The 19,440-nt window shown below is 47.5% G+C and overlaps 1 protein-coding gene across 1 annotated transcript in view; it reads left to right on the top strand.

Annotated features, from left to right (window-relative positions):
• Positions 1-13,423: 13,423 nt before the first annotated feature.
• The window catches only part of HMCN1 (hemicentin 1), a 1,072,905-nt gene continuing 1,066,888 nt past the window's right edge, over positions 13,424-19,440 (top strand). Inside the window, exon 1 of the mRNA XM_085601687.1 lies at positions 13,424-14,026. Within this exon, the coding sequence (XP_085457813.1) occupies positions 13,741-14,026 (286 nt within the window). The 5' untranslated portion in view covers positions 13,424-13,740. The remainder of the gene's footprint in view (positions 14,027-19,440) is intronic.

The following is a 19,440-nucleotide window of genomic DNA, read 5'->3' as shown; positions in this document are numbered from 1 at the left end:
TGATCATGAGAAGCATCAGCTTGAAGTATTACCTCAGGTATTACCTCAGGATCTAGCTATTTATATGAAGCGTCCACATTACCTGGCAGAGTCTCCAGCCCCCCAGGACTCTCAGAATCAACTTGCTTAGTTTTTAGTTCCTTGTGGTTGACCATTGCACCCTTAGCTGGTGGAATCATAGTAAAAAAATGTCTGTGATGCTGTGCTGCTGCTGAACCAGTTCCTGCCCTTAAGATTCCAGCTGTGGTTGTAGATGCGAATGTAACGAGGGCTCTATTAGGCAGTCTTGTATCCCCTTGGCCCCCCTATCTGGGATTTCAGCTACCTTTAAAGCCTCATTTAGTTCACCTTTCCTGGAACCATTCTGAGTGTGTCTCACCTTCAGCGACGTCCTGATGCTGGAGTTCGAGTAGCCCACTAGCCTCCCTCCTTTGGAATGCTGTGCCTGGACACTGGTGTTTGGGTCTGCGATTGCCTGCCCCTCTAGAACCTTCTTACATGCCGCGCGACTGGGTTTGGGAGGCATTCTCCCTTCCACGAATCTTTTAGTGCAATTCTGCACCTTGAGCCACCCAGTCTGCACCGAAGCTCCAGTTCCTCCCTCCCCTCCTCTCCTCTAGTCCCAGGCAGTCACTGACACGGACTGCAGCGCTCTCTGCGTTTCTCGGACGGTGGCCAGAAATACCGAGAAAAATGCCTCCAGGGTCCGTCAGACGTCACGGACACGAGTTTCCAGCCGGTAAGTCTGTGTTCGGGACATGAGTTTGCTCGATTTAGAGGGGGTTGAAGTGTCCTTGTGTGTTAATGCCTTCGGCAGCAAGGGGCGACTGGCGCGGTTATCTCACTCAGGCCCCATCTTGCCTCCTTAAGGTGAATTTCTACATACATTTTTTCCCCTAACTATAATGTCCCTGTGATCTTTGTTTTTTAGTGAATTTCTAAGTTTTTTAAAATTGTATTTCCTAACTGTAACATGTAGCCTTTGAGAGTGGGTATGTGAGTGGCTGAATAGGTTAATGAGTGGGTGTGTTAGTGACTGTATGGGTCTGTGCGTGGATGTGTGAGTGGTTTTGCGTGTTTGTGAGTGGGTGTGTGAGTGGCTGTATGGGTGTGTGAGTGGGTGTGTGAGTGACTGTATGGTTGTGTGGGTGGCATTATGGGTCTGTGAGTGGGTGTGTGAGTGGCTGTATGGATCAGTGCCTGCAGCAAGTTTCCTCCAACAAAAATTTGGTGTCCTGGTCTTATGTTTGGGTCACTCATTTCATGTGTCACTTGCATGCCTGGGTGGCGGCAGGGGCTATGGGTTATCGGCGCTCTAACCCTACAGGGTTGCTGTAGGATTAAACAGCAGATATCATCTTCCTATCTCACTATAATTATAGTGTGCCCTGTCCCCATGTACCTGGGAGTTGCAGCAGACCTTCAAAGGGATTCTATATATTTCATGACCAAAGAAGCTCAATGATATACCAAGCAGAGAATTAGGGAAATGTCATCTGCAGTAAAGTTTATGCAGTAATTAGGCAAGGATTGTGGGCAATCTAGCAAATGTAAAATTTCGCTGTTGGAGCACTTCTCGTTCACCTGCAAAAAGGTTATTTTCACTCCTTTTCCTGTAATTTGGTGCCCCAAAGCCTTACCTTGCAATCTGGAGTTGCCGACCTTCGATTGTATTGCAGTGTAATGGCATTTAGAAAGTGCTTAGAACCCCTTATGAGGCGTCAAAGTGCTTTACTGTGAGTAGCATGCTACTCAGCAACCCAAGGTCAATAGTTATGGGGTTTAGTCATATGCTCTCAAGAAAAAAACATTCCAGGCATGTAAGAAAATAGCTCTGTACATACTGCACCAAAGTAAGGTTCAGTGTGCACAGAGTCCACAGTCCCCAGAGGTTTGGCAGAGGTTAAAGTTAGATATAACCTTACTCTCTAAAGTGGTAGCTTGGTCGAGCAGTAAGGCAGTATCAGAGGACAGTGTAAAGCATTTGTTGTACACACCCAGTCAGCAAATGGTCTCACACACTCAAGAACTGAACTCTAGGCCAATTGTTTTGTATATAAAAGTATATAGTTGTTTTATTTTAGAACCACAAGTAGGTATCAAAATACTTTCTCAGAATGAGATGCTTTAGTTAAATACTTCCAATAAACAATAGACTTTTAAATGCAATGGTTACAGTTGTTGCAATAGGCAACACAAGTTAAACACAATTATAACATTGAGCTCAATGGGAATTTCTAAGTAAAGGCAATATCAATTACTTTGCATAGGTTTTTCTTACTCAGGGCTGGATCCTGGATTCAGCCCTGGTGCATCTCCTGTAAACAGTTGAAAGAAATCGTTTTTGTTACACAGGCGATTTTTAAGGAATGTTTGTATGTTTCAGAAATCGACAGAAGATTTTCTGGCAAAAACCAGGCAATGTTATCCTTTCGAGCAAAGTTTGGTTATCGGAAAATCACAGTTGTAATTGCTTTGTAGGGTCAGTGCTGATCACAAAGATCCAGCACTGGGATCTCTCCTGATAACAGGTGAGTAATTTTGTTTTCGTTGATCGGGTGATTTTTAGTGAATATTTTAACGTTTCAAAACTCGACACTTAGAAGAAATTCCAAGTGAAAACCAGTCAATGTTACCCTATGGAGAAAATGTGAGTTATCGGCTTTCAGGTATGTACTCGACTGGCAGAGGTAAGGTTCAGGAGTTAGACTCAGGGGTCTCCCAGGGTCAGGTAGGTACAGTTGTTACACCCTCAGCGGTACAGGGGCAGCCGGGTTCTGAGAGAGTAGGCCCAATGTTAGCCTATGGCGGGCAGGGGGCCTTTGGTTGGTGGCTGCTAGCAGGCAGACCACGCGGCTGTGGGAGCTGAGCTCCTGGTCACTTACACAGGGCAAGTGGGGAAGTAGAATAGAACAGATGCTGCACTTCCAAGGGCACTCGGGCGGCTGGGTGGAGGGTGCTTTTGAGCCGTCGGGCGCTCTATGGATTTCAATGGGAAAGCTGTGTGACGAACAAAGGCTGTAAGCTCGGGGACGGAGATTCTTCAGGTGCGACCACCACTTCGAGGGGTAAGTTGGGAAGCTGTAGGTTAGGTAGGCACCCAGGAGCTGGGCACAGGGGGCCGCAGGGCGCCGGATGTAGGGGTGTCTTTTGGCGTCAGGAAATCTTGACCTCTGATGGTCTCGTTTGGGGGGGTCCCTGGTTGTGAGGCTGCAGGCGTCATCAGGAGCGTCGAGGAGGGTCCATGGGTGCTGGATTCTTGGTCACAGTTGCTGGGGGGACGTTCTTGTGGTCTCTGTTCACTCAGGCACAGGCCGGGCTCGGGGGGTGCAGAGTGTGCTGGATTTGCGGTTTCTGGCTGGCACCAGGGGTTGTTGCTTGTTTGAGCAGAACCACTGCTCGTGGGAGTCCCAGTCTTTAGATGAGCAAGGCAGTCAGGTACTCCGGGATTTTCGAGGTTGCTGACCACTGGAGACGCCGGGGTTTAGCAGGAGCAGGTTCGGGGGTCGACAGGCCTGTAGGGCTGGGGCCAAGTCAGTTGGTGTTGTCCTCTTGTTAGCAGCTGCACGGCAGGTCTTCTTTCTTCTTGTTCTTCTTCTTGTTTCGGAATCGGGATCTGCGGAAGGAAGGTTCAGGGTGCCCCTAAATACTACATTTAGGGGTGTTACAGGTAGATAAAGGGCAGGGACCAATGGGTCCCTTCCATGGGGTGGGTATACCCCCTATCCTGCCACTCTCCAGTGGGAGGGGGGCAGGAGCCTAGTCCTTATTGGGTAGGGCTCCCCATCCTCAAGATGGCGAGAGCCCGGAGTTGTACTTCACCTCGCCTCCCCCACCTGAGGGGTGGGGTTGGCAGAGTCTGGCACATCCCTTTCCTCCCTTGGGTTTTCCCGCTGGTCTTCCCGCCAGAGTGGGGGTTAGAACCGGTGGGGACCAGTTGCTGAGTACAGCAAGTGGTCTGGGGAGGCTCACAAAGGCGGCATGCCTTTGAAGCTTCCCCTGCCCATCCTGGGGGAGGAGGCTTGGAACCTCGCCCCAGGATGTGCATTGTTGCAGGCCCCGGGAGCGGATGGCTCTCTACCCAGGGGGCCAGCAACCTGTCTGCTGGGTGGCAGCCTATGCAGCCTCTCAGTCAGGACACAGGTTGTTGATTAGTTTCAGGGGGCAACTCTAAGTTGCCCTCTGTCGTGCATTTTACATTAAATCCCACACTGGCATAAGTGTGGGTTTAATGTGCTGAGAAGTTTGATACCAAACTTCTCAGTTTTCAGTGTAGCCATGGTGCTGTGGAGTTCGTAATGACAACCTCCCAGCACCATATACTCTTGATGGCAGCACTGCACTTACAGTGCCCAGGAATGGACCTGGGTACTGTAGGGGTACAGGGCTCATGCACCTGTACCCACACCACTGGCATAGTGCACCCAGCTAGAGGGGTAATTGAGGTATGCCAGGGCAGTGTGTGTTGTGGGCATGGCACACAGGGATGTGTGCCATGTCGACTCTCTATTTTGTTCTGCACCAAGACACTCAGCCTGCTAAGGCAGTGTGAGTGTGTCAGGGTACAGGGCCTCTAAGGGTGGCACACTAAGTGCTGCAGCCCTTAAGGGCCTTCTCTGGTCACAGGGCCCTGGGTACCTAGGATACCATTTCCCAGGGGCTGACATGTGGCCAGAGATGCCAATTGGATTTAGGCTTCATTGCAGTTTTAGGGAAGGAACACAGGCCCTGGGCACCTGGTTGGCAGGAGCCCAGGGCACACTCAGTCAAAGTACATCAGCAATTCAGCAAAAAGTGGGGGCATACCATGCAAGAAAGATGGCACTTTCTCACAAGGCATTTGCTCCAGTTTCTTTGTGATAGATTAAAATGAACGTGATCTTTAGCGGGGGCTGTGTGGTTTCGGGCAAATGGTTGGTGAGATAGATAAATAGTCTGGCGGAGGTTAGTTATTGTTAGGTTGCCGGAATAGGGTTTTAAAGAAAGAGAGGTTGCGATCTATGAAATGAGGTGTGAGCCATTTGCAGGAGTACGATAAGAGTTTATGGCAGACAGGCATGAGACTGGGAAGACGCTATACCCAGAAAGAGGGGGAATGAAGAGGATTTAAATGGGCCAACTTTAGCACTGGTGGCGCCTGGTGCGAAAATCTATTTTTGCGCTCCCCCTGCATGACCTCCTCAGATTCCCTCACTACCATCCGGAAAAAGTGCCCCTCATCTCTCCATAGCCCCTCTCTCACATACATTTTATTTGTTTTAAAGCGCTGATAAAAGGCTGGCTTTACCGATCACTCAGCTGTCCACAAAAAATGCAGATCTGTTCCTTGCAGTATGTGCATTAACCCTCTGCGCTACTTTATGGCGAGTTAAAAGTGCCATTAGTATACATGTCTACATTTTAAAAGAGGAAAGCATGAGATTTAAAAAAAAAATCAACAGAATGTTTTTCCCCATTAATGTCTATTGAAGCAGAAGCCATTTTAGGTGGGATACAGACAATATAAAGCCATTTATGTCCTAAAAAGTCAGAAGTCTCCCTCCTGAATCAGGTCTATGGGCATGTATGCATTAGACACATCTCCAACTACTCTCTCTAGCAGGAACATTAATCACAAGAATTATCAAGATGTTTTTATTGCTGCTTGAAAGCTGGAAGCACAAGGAACTCTGCAGCAGGTGCATTTAAATCGTAAGTTATCGCTATATACAGCGCTCCCCCTGAGGTCAGTACCCGCCTTCGGGTCGGCACCCAGTGCGGCTGCACCAGTCACACCGCCCTAAGGCTGGCCCTGGATGGAAAGTAAGGCGAGGGCCACTTAGAAGAAAGTAAGGACAGGAATCTATCAGAAGTGAGTCCAGATCCATTTTCATGTGGGGTTTTAGGAACATAGTGGGAGAAGGCTGGGATCCGGGTATGTAAGCTGAAAGAAGGCTCATATACAGGGCTATGCAAACATCACCTGCAATCCTCAACACCACTATCCCTAAATTGACACCCGTCACTCCTGCACCTTTTTATCTCGGACTTTTACCCTTGCACCAAAGCAGGAACTGAAGCTGTGAGGATGAGCTATTTACTGCTAAATGTCTGTTTTTTAGTGTAATTGATTCTAAGCAAAATGCTGCTCTAAAGGTGTCTTGGTGCCTCAAAAACATTCTCTCTACATTGATGGCACGTATAGTATTGCTGAATGCTAAAGAAAAATATAACCTAAGCTAAAGGGTTTGAATATGTACAGCAAATCCCAAGGCACAGATGGGCATACAGGTATGCTAATATAGGCCTGGAGGAACCAATGGGTACAGCTCACTGACCGCTTTTTAACCAGTATAACAGAAGAAGCATTGGCATAGCCAATAGGTCTCGTCTTTGGGACCTTATAAGTGTTTAGCCATGCAACAGTTGCATAACTAAATACTTATAAGGTCCCAAAAGCGAGACCTATTGGTTATGCAAAGCGGGCGTGCGGCCGCGAAAGTGAAAGTGATCGCAATCGCAATCACGATCAAACATCAAAGCGGCCGCGAAAGTGAAAGTAATCGCGGTAAAGCGCGGTAAAGCGCGGTAAAGCTCAGCGCGCGCGCCCGCGCACATGCACTGTAGCTCTAGGCTGGCCTGGTAGCACTTTTTGGAGCCCTCTCAATAAGTCTCGCCAGACCAGCGCATGCGCTGGGTCAGGCGAGACCTAAAAAAGTGAAATTAATCAAAAGTTGGAGAGCAAATAATGAAGCAATGGCCTGCAAATTCAAGTTAATTTAAAAAATATGCTGTATATACTTGTGCGTTTCTATCTACTGTCTTTTAGGTCATGCGTAGTCAAGACCCTTTGATTTTATTAAAATTATAGCATTCTTACTTATGTAGGCCACGAGCCAGCCCTCCTCTTCCATTGACCTGCTGTTGTATCATTCGCATTTTCCTTCCACCCACTATGGCATACAACAAGAGGCCATAGGTGAGCCATTGGCTGACACCAATGTGAGTGAAGCATTCTACCTTCTCCCAAGGAGGACATACGCACACAAAATAGTCGCCTTAACATAACATGTGTATTGGAAAGCAAACGTTCACCCACAAGGGTATCTCTGCCCTGAAAACCAGATGTTTATTGTTACCTAACTCAATGGTACTCATTTTATAGACCTCAGAAGGATGAAAAGCTGAGTGGACCCCCAGTATTTGTGCTTGTAACCATGAGGCCAAACACAGGCCCATACTGTGGACGTAATAGTCTGCTAAGCCACCAGATCGGCCTACAGTGTCAGGGGTTACAAGGGCAAAGTGAGCTTTTTGAGACACACTGTTTTTTTCTGTTTTTTAGCTTTTGGGTGTTTGGTGAGGGTCCAGCAGCTTCCCCAGCAATAAAGTTGTGCAAAAGCCAAACAAGCTATGACATAGCCAAAAGAGTGGCAGTCAACATAGCACCGTTGGCTTTATAAATGCTTGTCTAATGCACATCCTATTGTGTGGCGTATTTATGGAATATGCTTTTTAAGTCACCAGTAGAGATTGCAGATAATGATGATGACGTATGTGGGTGCTGCCTATTACAGGCATGCTTTTGCTGCATGGTGTTGGTTTCCACCTCACACTGTGAATTCACAAGCATACATCGGATATTATGCGTTATATCCCACCCAGGTTTATAGAGTCATATATCAAACTGGTTCAACAATCAGAGACATGCTTCACGCTCTTTATGGCCCATTCAGCTCTTCATAGAGGGCTGTCATGAAAAGGTTCATTATAGTCATGAGAATATTTATTTATTTATTCGCTCATTGCCCGAATGGAAATTGACTTTATTATAATCCTTTGGGCTTTTCATACTATAACATTCCAGGCAAGAACCAACCATATGAAAATGACTGTTAGGCCCACGCCCACCCCAAATGGGTCAGTCCACTCGGAACGACCGGCACACACCCCTTTAAACGAGAACACGTGGAAGCCTGGGCATGTTTTGACGCATGCTTCAGCCTTGTTAGGCCTCGTCAGGCCTCATCAGGAAGGTACAGCTCAATCCCCTAATGCACAGTGAGATATGACACCCTTATTCAGACATGTAAATTGCAATTAGGGCCCCTCCCTGAGACATGATAAAAAAGTTATGAGCTGAATGCTTGAATTCACCTAACGGACTGGGAACCAAAACCGGCCCTGGCAAAGTGCTGGGCCGCACCCCTCCCCGCGTGGGGGGTTGGGGGTGCCGCGGAGTTCTTTGCCTGGGCCGGTTTTCGGCCGATTTTGTTACAGGGCCGATTTTGCAGCTATGCTGCAAAAACGGCCCTGTAACAAAATCGGCCCCCAGGGGCCCAAAACCGGCCCCCAACCATACAGCGCACCGGGGGATTGCCTGGTGCCCGCTACGGCCAGTCTGGCCCTGGTAGCATTCCCTTCCATCCCTTATCCTCTTTCAGTGAGTCTCTCTGAATGATATGGGTATGTCCAGGTGTGGGTTCTGAGCTCATTTCGCGCATGCAGTGGCAACAATGAGCTACAAACAATGGAATGGAATGGAACAACGGAGAAGTTTCGTTTCATTGGAGAATTTCCATCCTTCGGTTGTATGCTGCCTGCATGACCTGCCTTCAGTGGTGTGGTCATGCCGAAACACAACTTAAAGTGATCCCTTCAAGCATGTCCATCCAGGACGTGTGGCAGCCTTCACTTCATCCTCAAACTGCTCAGTTGTGACTTGAAGTCAGTGTGCTTGCTTGTTAGGATTTTGCAAACCATGTCCTTGTGCTTTGCATACACTGTGGGGTTTAACCCCGGGATGAAGGGGTGCAGAGAAGGAAGGCATGTGTAGAAGGAATGTTTCTTCGAGGGCCTATTTTAACATATCTCTATACCAGTTTGAATACTCTGGCACAGATTTTCTAAAATAAAGAAAAATGTAGAGCAGCGCTGTGTGAAAATACACAGAGCTGTGTTGTGCGGATGGGAGAAAATTGTGAAGCACTTTATTTACCATTAATCACATGCCAAGGAAGCCATTTGCATCGCACACACTATAAGTGCTGCTTTAGTGCAAGACTTAAAGCGCTGCGCCGCTAGGCATCGAGGAGCGGATGGTGTCTTGTGTGAGATGTGTATTCAATTTAAATTTCTACACACATACAACCGCCCGGGTGTAAACTGCATAAAATGTGTTATTTCACAAAAAATATGGGCTACAGATGGAAACATTATGAAATATTCAGTCTGCTCAATGCTTACTTCTGGTTTCATGTTGGGGCTAGAATTCCAAGCATAACCAGTTTGCGCTATTTAGCTGATCTAGGCTTGCCTGGAAACCTAAGGTTATTTACTCTATTGCACCTTATTACATTCACTTTCCACAGATTATAAGGGGGTCATGCTATGTGACACAATGCAGTATCAGCACCAGGGGCCTCATTACGAGTCTCGTGGCCCACGGACCGCCAGACTCGCGGGGTGCCGCGGTGACGGTCTACTAATCGCCCTATTACGACCCAGGTGGTCGTGCTGGCCTGGGACCACCGCAACCGGGTAGACTTGAGGCCGCAATTTGCTTGGCGGGCCGCTGCGGCCACGCCAAGCATATTACAAGTTTCCTCACCGCCATACTTTTCATGGCGGTGCGACCACCTTTAAAAATGTGGTGGTGAGGAAACAAAGGGGGCCTTACGAGGTGCCATGGGTGCATGCAGAGGGGCACATGTTGTGCCCCCCTGAGTGCATGCACCCGAGTACCTGCACGGCATGGGCTGCAGCAGTCCATGCCACGCAGGTACTGATTTTGACGTTCCCATTGCGGTGCCTATTTCACAGCCACCGGCGTGACAACGCTAAAGAACGACCCTTCTAATCTAACGAAACTTCTAATCTGGCGGGCAGTTCAACCACGAGTTTGGCGGTGTGGGAGCGGGGCGGTCTCGCTCCCGCACCGCCAAACTCGTAATGAGGCCCTAAGCTTGCATCAATTTCAGGGCAAAAATCCATTAACTTGCCTGTGTTGATCAATTTGCCATCTGAGTACCTTTGTATTGTGTTCCACCCTTGTTCAACAAGTAAGAACTCTCTCTAAAGTTCAGTAAATCTAAACTTTAGATTTTATTTCACTACATGGACTTAATGACGTTATGCACAGGTTTTACCATTTAATGGCCATTCCTGGGGGTGGACGTGCCAGTGAAGGCTTTAGCCAGACTTGAACCAAATGCCTGTCTCTGGGTCAGCTTCAAGTCCTCTTGCACCCTCGAAACCCCAAAACCGCTGATCTTTTATGTGGCTTCTACCTGTCACCGACGCTCTAGCCTCATGTGTCAAGAATTAAAGGCAAATCATTAACTTTTGATGTAAAATAGGAGAAAAAGAGCTACACAACTAGGGCCTCATTTATGGCATTTGGCCTTATGGCAGTGCAACAAGGCACCGTGCTGCGCTGCCCTATGCCAAAGTGAAAGTGCAAGAATGCACTATATTTAAGCAATACAGTCCATTATGTCCTTTCTGCCCGCAAAGGTGCCATTTTGGCAGCGTAAAATGAACTATTGATGGACAGAATGCAGAACAATGTCATACATTCACCCCAGTACAGAGATCTGGGCATAAATCCATCGTTTTTTTGCTCACCATGCCATTCCAGTTTGCACCCAGCCATATGCAAATCAGTCTTGACCCTGTGCCCCATGGGAACAGTCCAGCCCGGACTGCCAGGCCAGGTCTTTCCTGGACTGGAAACAAGCATCCTAGGACCGGTTTCGGGGTTTCACCCCTCTTCAGTCAGGATAGCTTGATTCCAGTGGCATGGAGAGCACGGGACTCACGTCTGAGCATACCCGTCCCACTCGGGGTGACAAATGCAAAATGAACTATTGATGGACAGAATGCAGAACAATGTCATACATTCACCCCAGTACAGAGATCTGGGCCTAAATCCATCGTTTTGTTGCTCACCATGCCATTCCAGTTTGCACCCAGCCATATGCAAATCAGTCTTGACCCTGTGCCCCATGGGAACAGTCCAGCCCGAACTGCCAGGCCAGGTTCTTCCTGGACGCGAGCATCCTAGGACAGGTTTCGGGGTTTCACCCCTCTTCAGCCAGGATAGCTTGATTCCAGTGGCATGGAGAGCACGGGACTCACGTCTGAGCATACCCGTCCCACTCGGGGTGACAAATGCAAAATGAACTATTGATGGACAGAATGCAGAACAATGTCATACATTCACCCCAGTACAGAGATCTGGGCCTAAATCCATCGTTTTTTTGCTCACCATGTCATTCCAGTTTGCACCCAGCCATATGCAAATCAGTCTTGACCCTGTGCCCCATGGGAACAGTCCAGCCCGAACTGCCAGGCCAGGTCCTTCCTGGACTGGAATAAGCATCCTAGGACCGGTTTCGGGGTTTCACCCCTCTTCAGCCAGGATAGCTTGATTCCAGAGGCATGGAGAGCACGGGACTCACATCTGAGCATACCCGTCCCACTCGGGGTGACAAATGCAAAATGAACTATTGATGGAGAGAATGCAGAACAATGTCAAACATTCACCCCAGTACAGAGATCTGGGCCTAAATCCATCGTTTTTTTGCTCACCATGCCATTCCAGTTTGCACCCAGCCATATGCAAATCAGTCTTGACCCTGTGCCCCATGGGAACAGTCCAGCCCGAACTGCCAGGCCAGGTCCTTCCTGGACTGGAAACAAGCATCCTAGGACCGGTTTTGGGGTTTCACCCCTCTTCAGCCAGGATAGCTTGATTCCAGTGGCATGGAGAGCACGGGACTTACGTCTGAGCATACCCGTCCCACTCGGGGTGACAAATGCAAAATGAACTATTGATGGACAGAATGCAAAACAATGTCATACATTCACCCCAGTACAGAGATCTGGGCCTAAATCCATCTTTTTGCCAATATGCAACATTCCGTCCATCATCTTGTGTGTTTTGCTGTTCACCTTATGTGGGAAGGGTATGCCCAGACGTGGGCCCTGTGCTCACTACGCCACTGGAGTCAAGCTATCCTGGCTGAAGAGGGGTGAAACCCCTAAACCGGTCCTAGGATGCTTGATTCCGGTCCAGGGAAGACATGGCTTGGCAGTTCGGGCTGGACTGTTCCCATGAGGCACAGGGTCAAGACTGATTTGCATATGGCCATGTCTGAACTGGGGTGGTGTGGTGAGCAAAATAACGATGGATTAAACCCAGATCTGTGACTGGGGGTGAATGTTTTGCCAATGTGCAACATTCCGTCCATCATCTTGTGTGTTTTGCTGTTTTGGCAGCGTAGCACCAATGTAGGCACCCTTGCACCATGGTGCAAGGGTGCCTCTGGTGCAGGCAGGATTGTTTTTGTGTTGGAAGGGACACCTTCCTGCACAAAAACAATCCTAAAAGGCATTTTCTTCTTTCTATGTGTGCTGCAGAAAGAGGTAAAAAACAAGGAGAACTAAACATATTTCTCCTCATTACAACTCACCTCAGGAGGCGTACGGATTTGATGCTTTCCCAGGTTTACATCACTTTGTAAATCTGGGTCCGCGTCAAATTCCATTGGTATTGCATTGGTACACCCACTGTAACTCCCATGGAACGCCTTGCAGACTCGGAGTAAGGCGATGCAGCGATTTGCGCTGCATTGCCTTACTCATGTTTTATTAGCTACTCAAAGACTTCATAAATCTTTATGAGAGCCCTGTGTCACGCATGTGCCGCTTTACGTGGTGCAAAGGTGATGCAGGACTCTCAAAAGTAAGCCCCTCTAGTGGCTAAATTGCACAATGTGAAGCTAGAAAACTTCGTCTCAATCCCAGCTTCAAAGCTTGACCAAAATGTGTGATCCTCTGCAAACATTTTATTTCACTGGGACCTCTTTTTCTTCTTTTTTGAACCTTGAAATACATGAGTTCAGAATACGGGGTGTACAAAAGCTTCTCTTGTGTTTGATTTTACAGAGTGTAATGTTGCTCCCTCCCTGATAACAACTTAGACCACAACCAGGGTACACGTAACAACTGACTTGCCTCAGGTCACTAATGGCGTTGTAGCCTGGGCCTCGAGACTGTGTAAATGCATTTAGGTTCAAGTTTAAAATTCATCTAAAAAAACTGATGTACTAAGTTTAAAAACTTCCAGGTTTTTTTTGTTTGTGTTTTTTTAAGAGAATGCGTTTGATATTTATGCGATGTTTGTTGCATCGGAAACGTTTTCATGGCTCGGCTCGTGCCCAGGCTCTGAGATCCAAGCCAGACCCTTTGTTAGGCTCAAATCTCCCTGCTAAATTGTTGAGTTGCCCACCTCAACTTTCAAGAGTAATTGCTCCAGCGGTACAAATTCAGACCCCCTGACTCCCAACTTTAACAGGATTCGGAAGGTGGCGCTAGAGAGCTTAACTGGCAGATGCGAGCTCTGCGAGTCCAGCTGAGGGCGAACAATGGTAAGACTTTCATTCTGAGCCAGCCCATCATAGGAGGGTCACGCAGAAGGGGGCATGCTTTGTGCTTCCTCCACAGCCCCGCAGAGGAAATAAACACGGGGCAAAGTGGGACAGGAAGAGACAACCCTCCAGGAAGCCTCACGGGTCAAGTAGCATGTTTTTGTGCACAGCTCCCCTTCCCTGAGTAAACCTTGTCTGTGAGCGCTTGGACCGCAGCTGTCCCCTTGAAGGAGAGAAACTTTCTCCCGGCCCCAGATGTGCTCGTTCACCTCAGCGGGCGCCCATTGATGCTCATTCAAGGCTAAACTCTCCAGAAGGCGAGTCCACAATGCCTCTTCGGAGGGGCCCACAGGGGCGTGCGCCCCTCTATCTGCTCCTCTTGCTAGCCGCTGCCCCCCGTAGCCCTGCTCAAGACACCGGCGCAGAGAAGGTGCCCGCAACCGAGGAGACCACCGAGGGGGCGTCCACCCTTGCCTTCGTCTTTGACGTGACGGGCTCCATGTACGACGACCTGGTCCAGGTTATCGACGGCGCCTCGAAGATCCTGGAGACGTCGCTGAAGAGACCCAAGAAGCCGCTCTACAACTTTGCGCTGGTTCCCTTCCACGACCCAGGTAAGGTAGCGCCCAGAGGTGACTTAGCTCGCAGTGTGGCGCTAGGAGGGAACTTCTCACTCGCCGCACATGTGGCCGGGTTGTGTGCTCTCAGCAATGTGTGAAAAAGAGAGTCCACACAGTGTGGGGAAGATAAGAGCATCTATCTGGAGCTAGATTCGGGGGTTAGTTAATACAAAAAAATGCATTTGATTTAGAATTTAATACTGGAAGTTGCCCTCTCTCTTTTCTAGCTGTCAAACGCCAGAAAGGGAAATAAGGTACAGGGCAACAAGGTGGTTTGCCCAGGATCACACTATTGGTTCGAACAGGGACGCCTTTATCGAGACTAGTGCAAAATGTTTATTCCACTTGAGAAATTCAACAGAATGAATAATTCTGCACTTCAAGAATATGCTGAAGCATACATCTTTGTCCAATGTGCGCCTCTAGTGAAATTTTCTGGCAAAAAGTCAGACGTTAGTATTTTTTTCATTTTTTTGCTAAAGTAAAGAGGAACACCCCCCCCCCCGCAAAAAAAGACTGTTTCCATAATTTTTAGTGGAAAAATGAAAAAAACTTGAATTGCATAGATTTTCTCAAGCGTTTGTTCAGCTCAAAACGTTGCATAGTTTATGACATTGGCATTTTTCCTTAAAATGGTATTTTATCTCGTAAATTGCACATTACTAATTAAAATCGAATTCTCGCCGCTCCGCAGCGCGCATCTCAAACACTACACTACATTTCATTTTTGCTCATGCCACAATGGCTAAAAAGAAGACTTAATTTTATAGGATGCGCGTGGCTTTTTAATCTTGTTTCCAATCTGTTCTGCTTAAAAACAAATCTGTTTTGCTTAAACATTGCTGCATATCTGTGGGAAAATGGGAACACCGGATGAGAGATAGTCTAGGGACTTTGACGAGTTTGTTATTTCAAGAACACATCCTCATTTCTTACAATTTCAGAAATTCCCTGTTGAACCGTTTCCATGTGTTTTTGTTTGCTTTAACCATTGGGGTAGGTATGTGACTCCTTCCCGACTCCTCTTCCAGATCTGGGAGGCGTGCGCCCTGCTTTGAGCATGATTTTGTGCCTCTGATATTTCCTTGCGAAGGAAAGTCAGACAGTGACTCTCAACTCCCAGTTCCCCCTTCTGGTACAGCCCCCCTCTCCTGGTACAGGCTCCCAGGAAGTCTGGAACAATCCTGTTGAGTGTCGTTAGGTTTGTGAGCTCCGCTTCTATTCTAGCCTGCAGTACATTCCGACAAAATTGCAAGTTATATAGCAGTGAAACAACACAGGGTTTCTAAGCGCTGTGTGTAAAGATGTCACTATGTTCTAAGTCAATGGTAGTCATTTTTATCCATCTCAGAAGGATGCAATGATGAGATGGCCCTACAGAATAAGATCACTTTGAATTCAGCAGGTGGTGCATTAACCCGTGAAGCACTCCACGCAGTACTACGCTTCTTGGCTCAGGGTAGTGCACACTCACTTTCCCAGATAACCACAGACTCGGAGGGCCTTATTTATGAAAAGTGTCGCATCGCTGGGGTGAAACAGCGATGCAGCACTTTTCAGTGCGCCATCCTTGTGACACCATGCATGCGCCGTATTTACTGTACAGCACTCGATGACTAAGGATTTACAGATATACAGGAATCCTGACGCATCTGTCGGCGCAAAAATGGCGCATTGCTGGAGTGTGGCTGGAAACAGACACACCTCCAAAAATGTGACATTTAACATAGGGCAAGTGAACAGACCTGCATCACCCCTTACGCCTGCTTCATGCAGGCATAAGGATTTGACGCAGTGACGCGGTAGAAGTGGTGCAGAAATCTCACAGGTTTCACTGCGCTACTTCTATGAGGCTTTTCTGCGTTGGAACGCCCACCCTGCATACATTATACCTGTCACAGGTATAATGTAGTGCAGGGATTTACAAAGTGACGCATCTGCTTAGATGCGTAACTTTGTAAATATGATGCAGTGTAGCACAGTTTTTACGCTGCTGCAGCGTCACAAAAAGTGACTTAATGGCGGTGTAAGGGCCTCATAAATGAGGCCCGGTGTATTTTTGCCATTCCAGCAGTGAATAAGAAGTATCCATGGCACGGAGGCAGGTAAAATTACTCAGCCTATTTATTTATTTGTGAATTTTATATAGATCGAACTAGACCCAACGTTATTAGAGCGCTTTTAACATGAGGCACATAGAGAATAGATAAAACTATATAGCAATATTAAAAATGGCAAATGGTTTACAATTGGATATGTAGGCAAAATAGCAGCAAGTACCCGAGTTACATAAAGCATTATCAAAAATATATATCAACATTTAGGGGCCGATAACGATGTGATTCGGCGATGGTTAGAGCCTTCCGAACCGCATCGTAATGTGCCAGTCGGATTCGTTTCCGACCGCCTCATTACAATGGAGGCGGTTGAAAATGAATCTGACCTGTCATTCCGTCTGGCTTCCGACAGGCTCCGGGAGCCCATTGGCCAGTCGGAGGGCAGCCTGTAATCTCTAGGGCGGCTCTTTCCGCCCTTGAGATTACAATGTCGGGTTTCGGCAGCCTTTCTGTGCAGGCCTTTACGACACAGAAAGGCTGCCGGAACATGACTTTGGGGGCCCCCAGCATGGCCCCCTTGGGTGCACGGCCTCCGGTTGGAGGCAGAGGGGTCACCTATGGAGCCCCCCCTGTTGATCCCCGCACCCCATGGCAGGCACCTTGCGATGTCTGCCACGGGGTGCAGGGATGACCTGCACCTCCCATTTTACTAAACTGGCCGGAATGCATGCTCCCATAGTAAAAGGTAGGAATGCAACCAAACAGTGTCCGGTCGTATCCTAATAGGATGGTCGGGACCGCTGACCCGGTGTCAATCAGTCCCATGACCGAGCCGGTGTCGGGCGGAAGTGATTGCTCCCAACATTGTAATGAGCCCCTATATAAAAGAAGAATCCGATAGACAAAGGGATGTGAGGATGTAAAGTTCTGATGTAGATATAGGAGAGAGTTGCAAGGGTAGGTGCACAGTATTACCCCGAGGTAGTGAATGAGCAAGGCAACATAGCACTTAAGATCATGAAACTAGCACATTACAAAGTAAGCACAACAGCAGAAACTTGAGGTCCATTAAGAGCAAATAAAAATAAGTGCTAACAGTAAAAAAGGAGTTGACGAAATACAGTGGGGTATGTAAGCAAGAAGTTGAGTTGAGTGCCCCACTGCAGGGAGTGCACTGCCATTACTTTGCCACCATTACTTCGAGTAACCATTTCTTCGGCATGGCTCTTGCATTTACATTTCTAGGTCTGGATTCACATTGGTGAATCTACCACGTTCAAGAAAGGGGACCTGACTCACAAAGATCTTTCCCTGACTTACTCTTGTAGTATTAATAAGTAACTCTTGTGTTTCAAAGATAAACTGGGAATAATCCAGGAAGAATATGCCAGGCTTACTCCTGGAATTCAGGAGTAGGCCAGGAGAACTACAAGAAGAGTAAGTCTCACCTACTTACAGCAACATTTTTGTGAATCAGTCACTTTGTGTGGGTAAGGGTAAGAAAGTTATCATACAGCAGGTGCCAAGGTGCCATGCATCCAGGATCTGTGTGTGTGACCTGCAGGCCACAGGCTTGAATTCTGACAGGGCTGACTCAGCCTTTCACCCTTCAAACGTTGGTAATCTGGGTACTGTAGAGCGCTATAAATATTTTAAGCATTACGCTGCATTTCAGCTTGAGCTGTTTGCCGCATTTGGTCAGTAATTACAGTGCAAGCAGGTACATTGATTACTTAGGGTATATGTGCCCATGGTGGCATGGTGGTGCATCCATTAAAGGAAGGGAATGAGCCTCTTTTCTCAGTTTGAACACAATCTGATCATCTTTGAACTTCCAGTAGCCAAACACTGTTTTTAAAATCTGCCTATTCCAGTGCATTTCTAAGCCATGAGGCTGTTGTAATTTTTTTCTGGTTCATGTAAAAGGGCCATGAGCACGGTTTACAAGGAACCTAACACTACAGAACTGAAGATTGATAGGTCATAGGGACTGTGCCATCTCAGGCCATTCCCAAGGCCAGGTTTGTGCTGGGCACATGCTGACAGTCATTGTTGTGCATCGGTGTCTCAGCATTTCTTGCGAAAGGAGGTATTTGGCTCTGTCTTTTAGTATGTGGGCATTATGTATCTTTTCACTCTATTCGCAACCACACACACTGGCTGCCATGGATAGAATTGCTAGGTTAGCGGTCCTAAAAACAAAGGGGTATTTTATCACAAACACATACCACTGACTCATCAATGGGTTATCCCCGAGTCAACCGGCTAATCAGGACACCCATTGAGTGAAAACAGTGCTTAATTTGAGCCAGTAGTTTCCGGTGCTCAGCACTGGCACTTAATTATCTACTATATTCACAAAAAAATACTCTAACGGACCTAGAGAGGGATCCAAAAAACTAAAGGAAAGAGGAAAGTGAAAACTCCTGAAATAAAGGTTGTGCCTAATCCAACCATGGTCGTGGGGGAGATAAGTATTTCTTTAGGTTACCCTCACACACCCTAGTGGTGTCATGCTTCATCATCGGGTCACCCAGACCCCTAGAAGTCCGGGTGGGCTCGACCACAGTGTTGGGAGGGCTTTTAATATGTTAAAGACAGAGGGGGTTAACTAAATAAAATACCTCAGGCAGATCCCCAGTTTCCCTTTATTTTTGGGTCTGTCTGGGTAATTAAAATAGATAAAAGTGGGTCTTATAGGAGTGTTATGGTCCTAGGACCCTAGTGCCGACATGTTTCAGTCCAAAAAAAGGGGCCAAAAAATGGTCCAGGACTTTCTTCAGGGCAAGGATGTAACTCCCCTATGTGAGTGAAATTACTGGGATGGGGTGTCCCTATCCTATCAGTATGGTGGGGGCAGAGTAGCTGCTCCACGTGATATTACGTAAGAGTGGGTGTGTGTCAACTGCCAGGCTCCATCCAATTCGGGGAGGTTGACTGTATCTCACAGGACCAAAAAGTCAGAATGGGCGGTCTTATTTAAGATCGGTCGCCCTGCCTGCTACCTATTTGGTTCTGGACCTCGGCTTTCACGTAATATCACGTGGAGCAGCTACTCTGCCCCCACCGATGATGAAGCATGACACCACTAGGGTGTGTGAGGGTAACCTAAAGAAATACTTATCTCCCCCACGACCATGGTTGGATTAGGCACAACCTTTATTTCAGGAGTTTTCACTTTCCTCTTTCCTTTAGTTTTTTGGATCCCTCTCTAGGTCCGTTAGAGTATTTTTTTGTGAATATAGTTACTTGTAGGGAGGATATACTCTACACAATTTTGCCTCTCATACCCTTTAAGTCATTGGAACTTCCCAGTGCCTTGTTGTGTTATAAACTTAATTATCTACGCCT

Source organism: Triturus cristatus, chromosome 4_2, assembly GCF_964204655.1.
Source record: "Triturus cristatus chromosome 4_2, aTriCri1.1, whole genome shotgun sequence".
Lineage (NCBI taxonomy): Eukaryota > Metazoa > Chordata > Amphibia > Caudata > Salamandridae > Triturus > Triturus cristatus.
The sequence above is the reverse complement of the archived record's forward strand: the minus strand, read 5'-3'. Positions and strand labels throughout refer to the sequence as shown.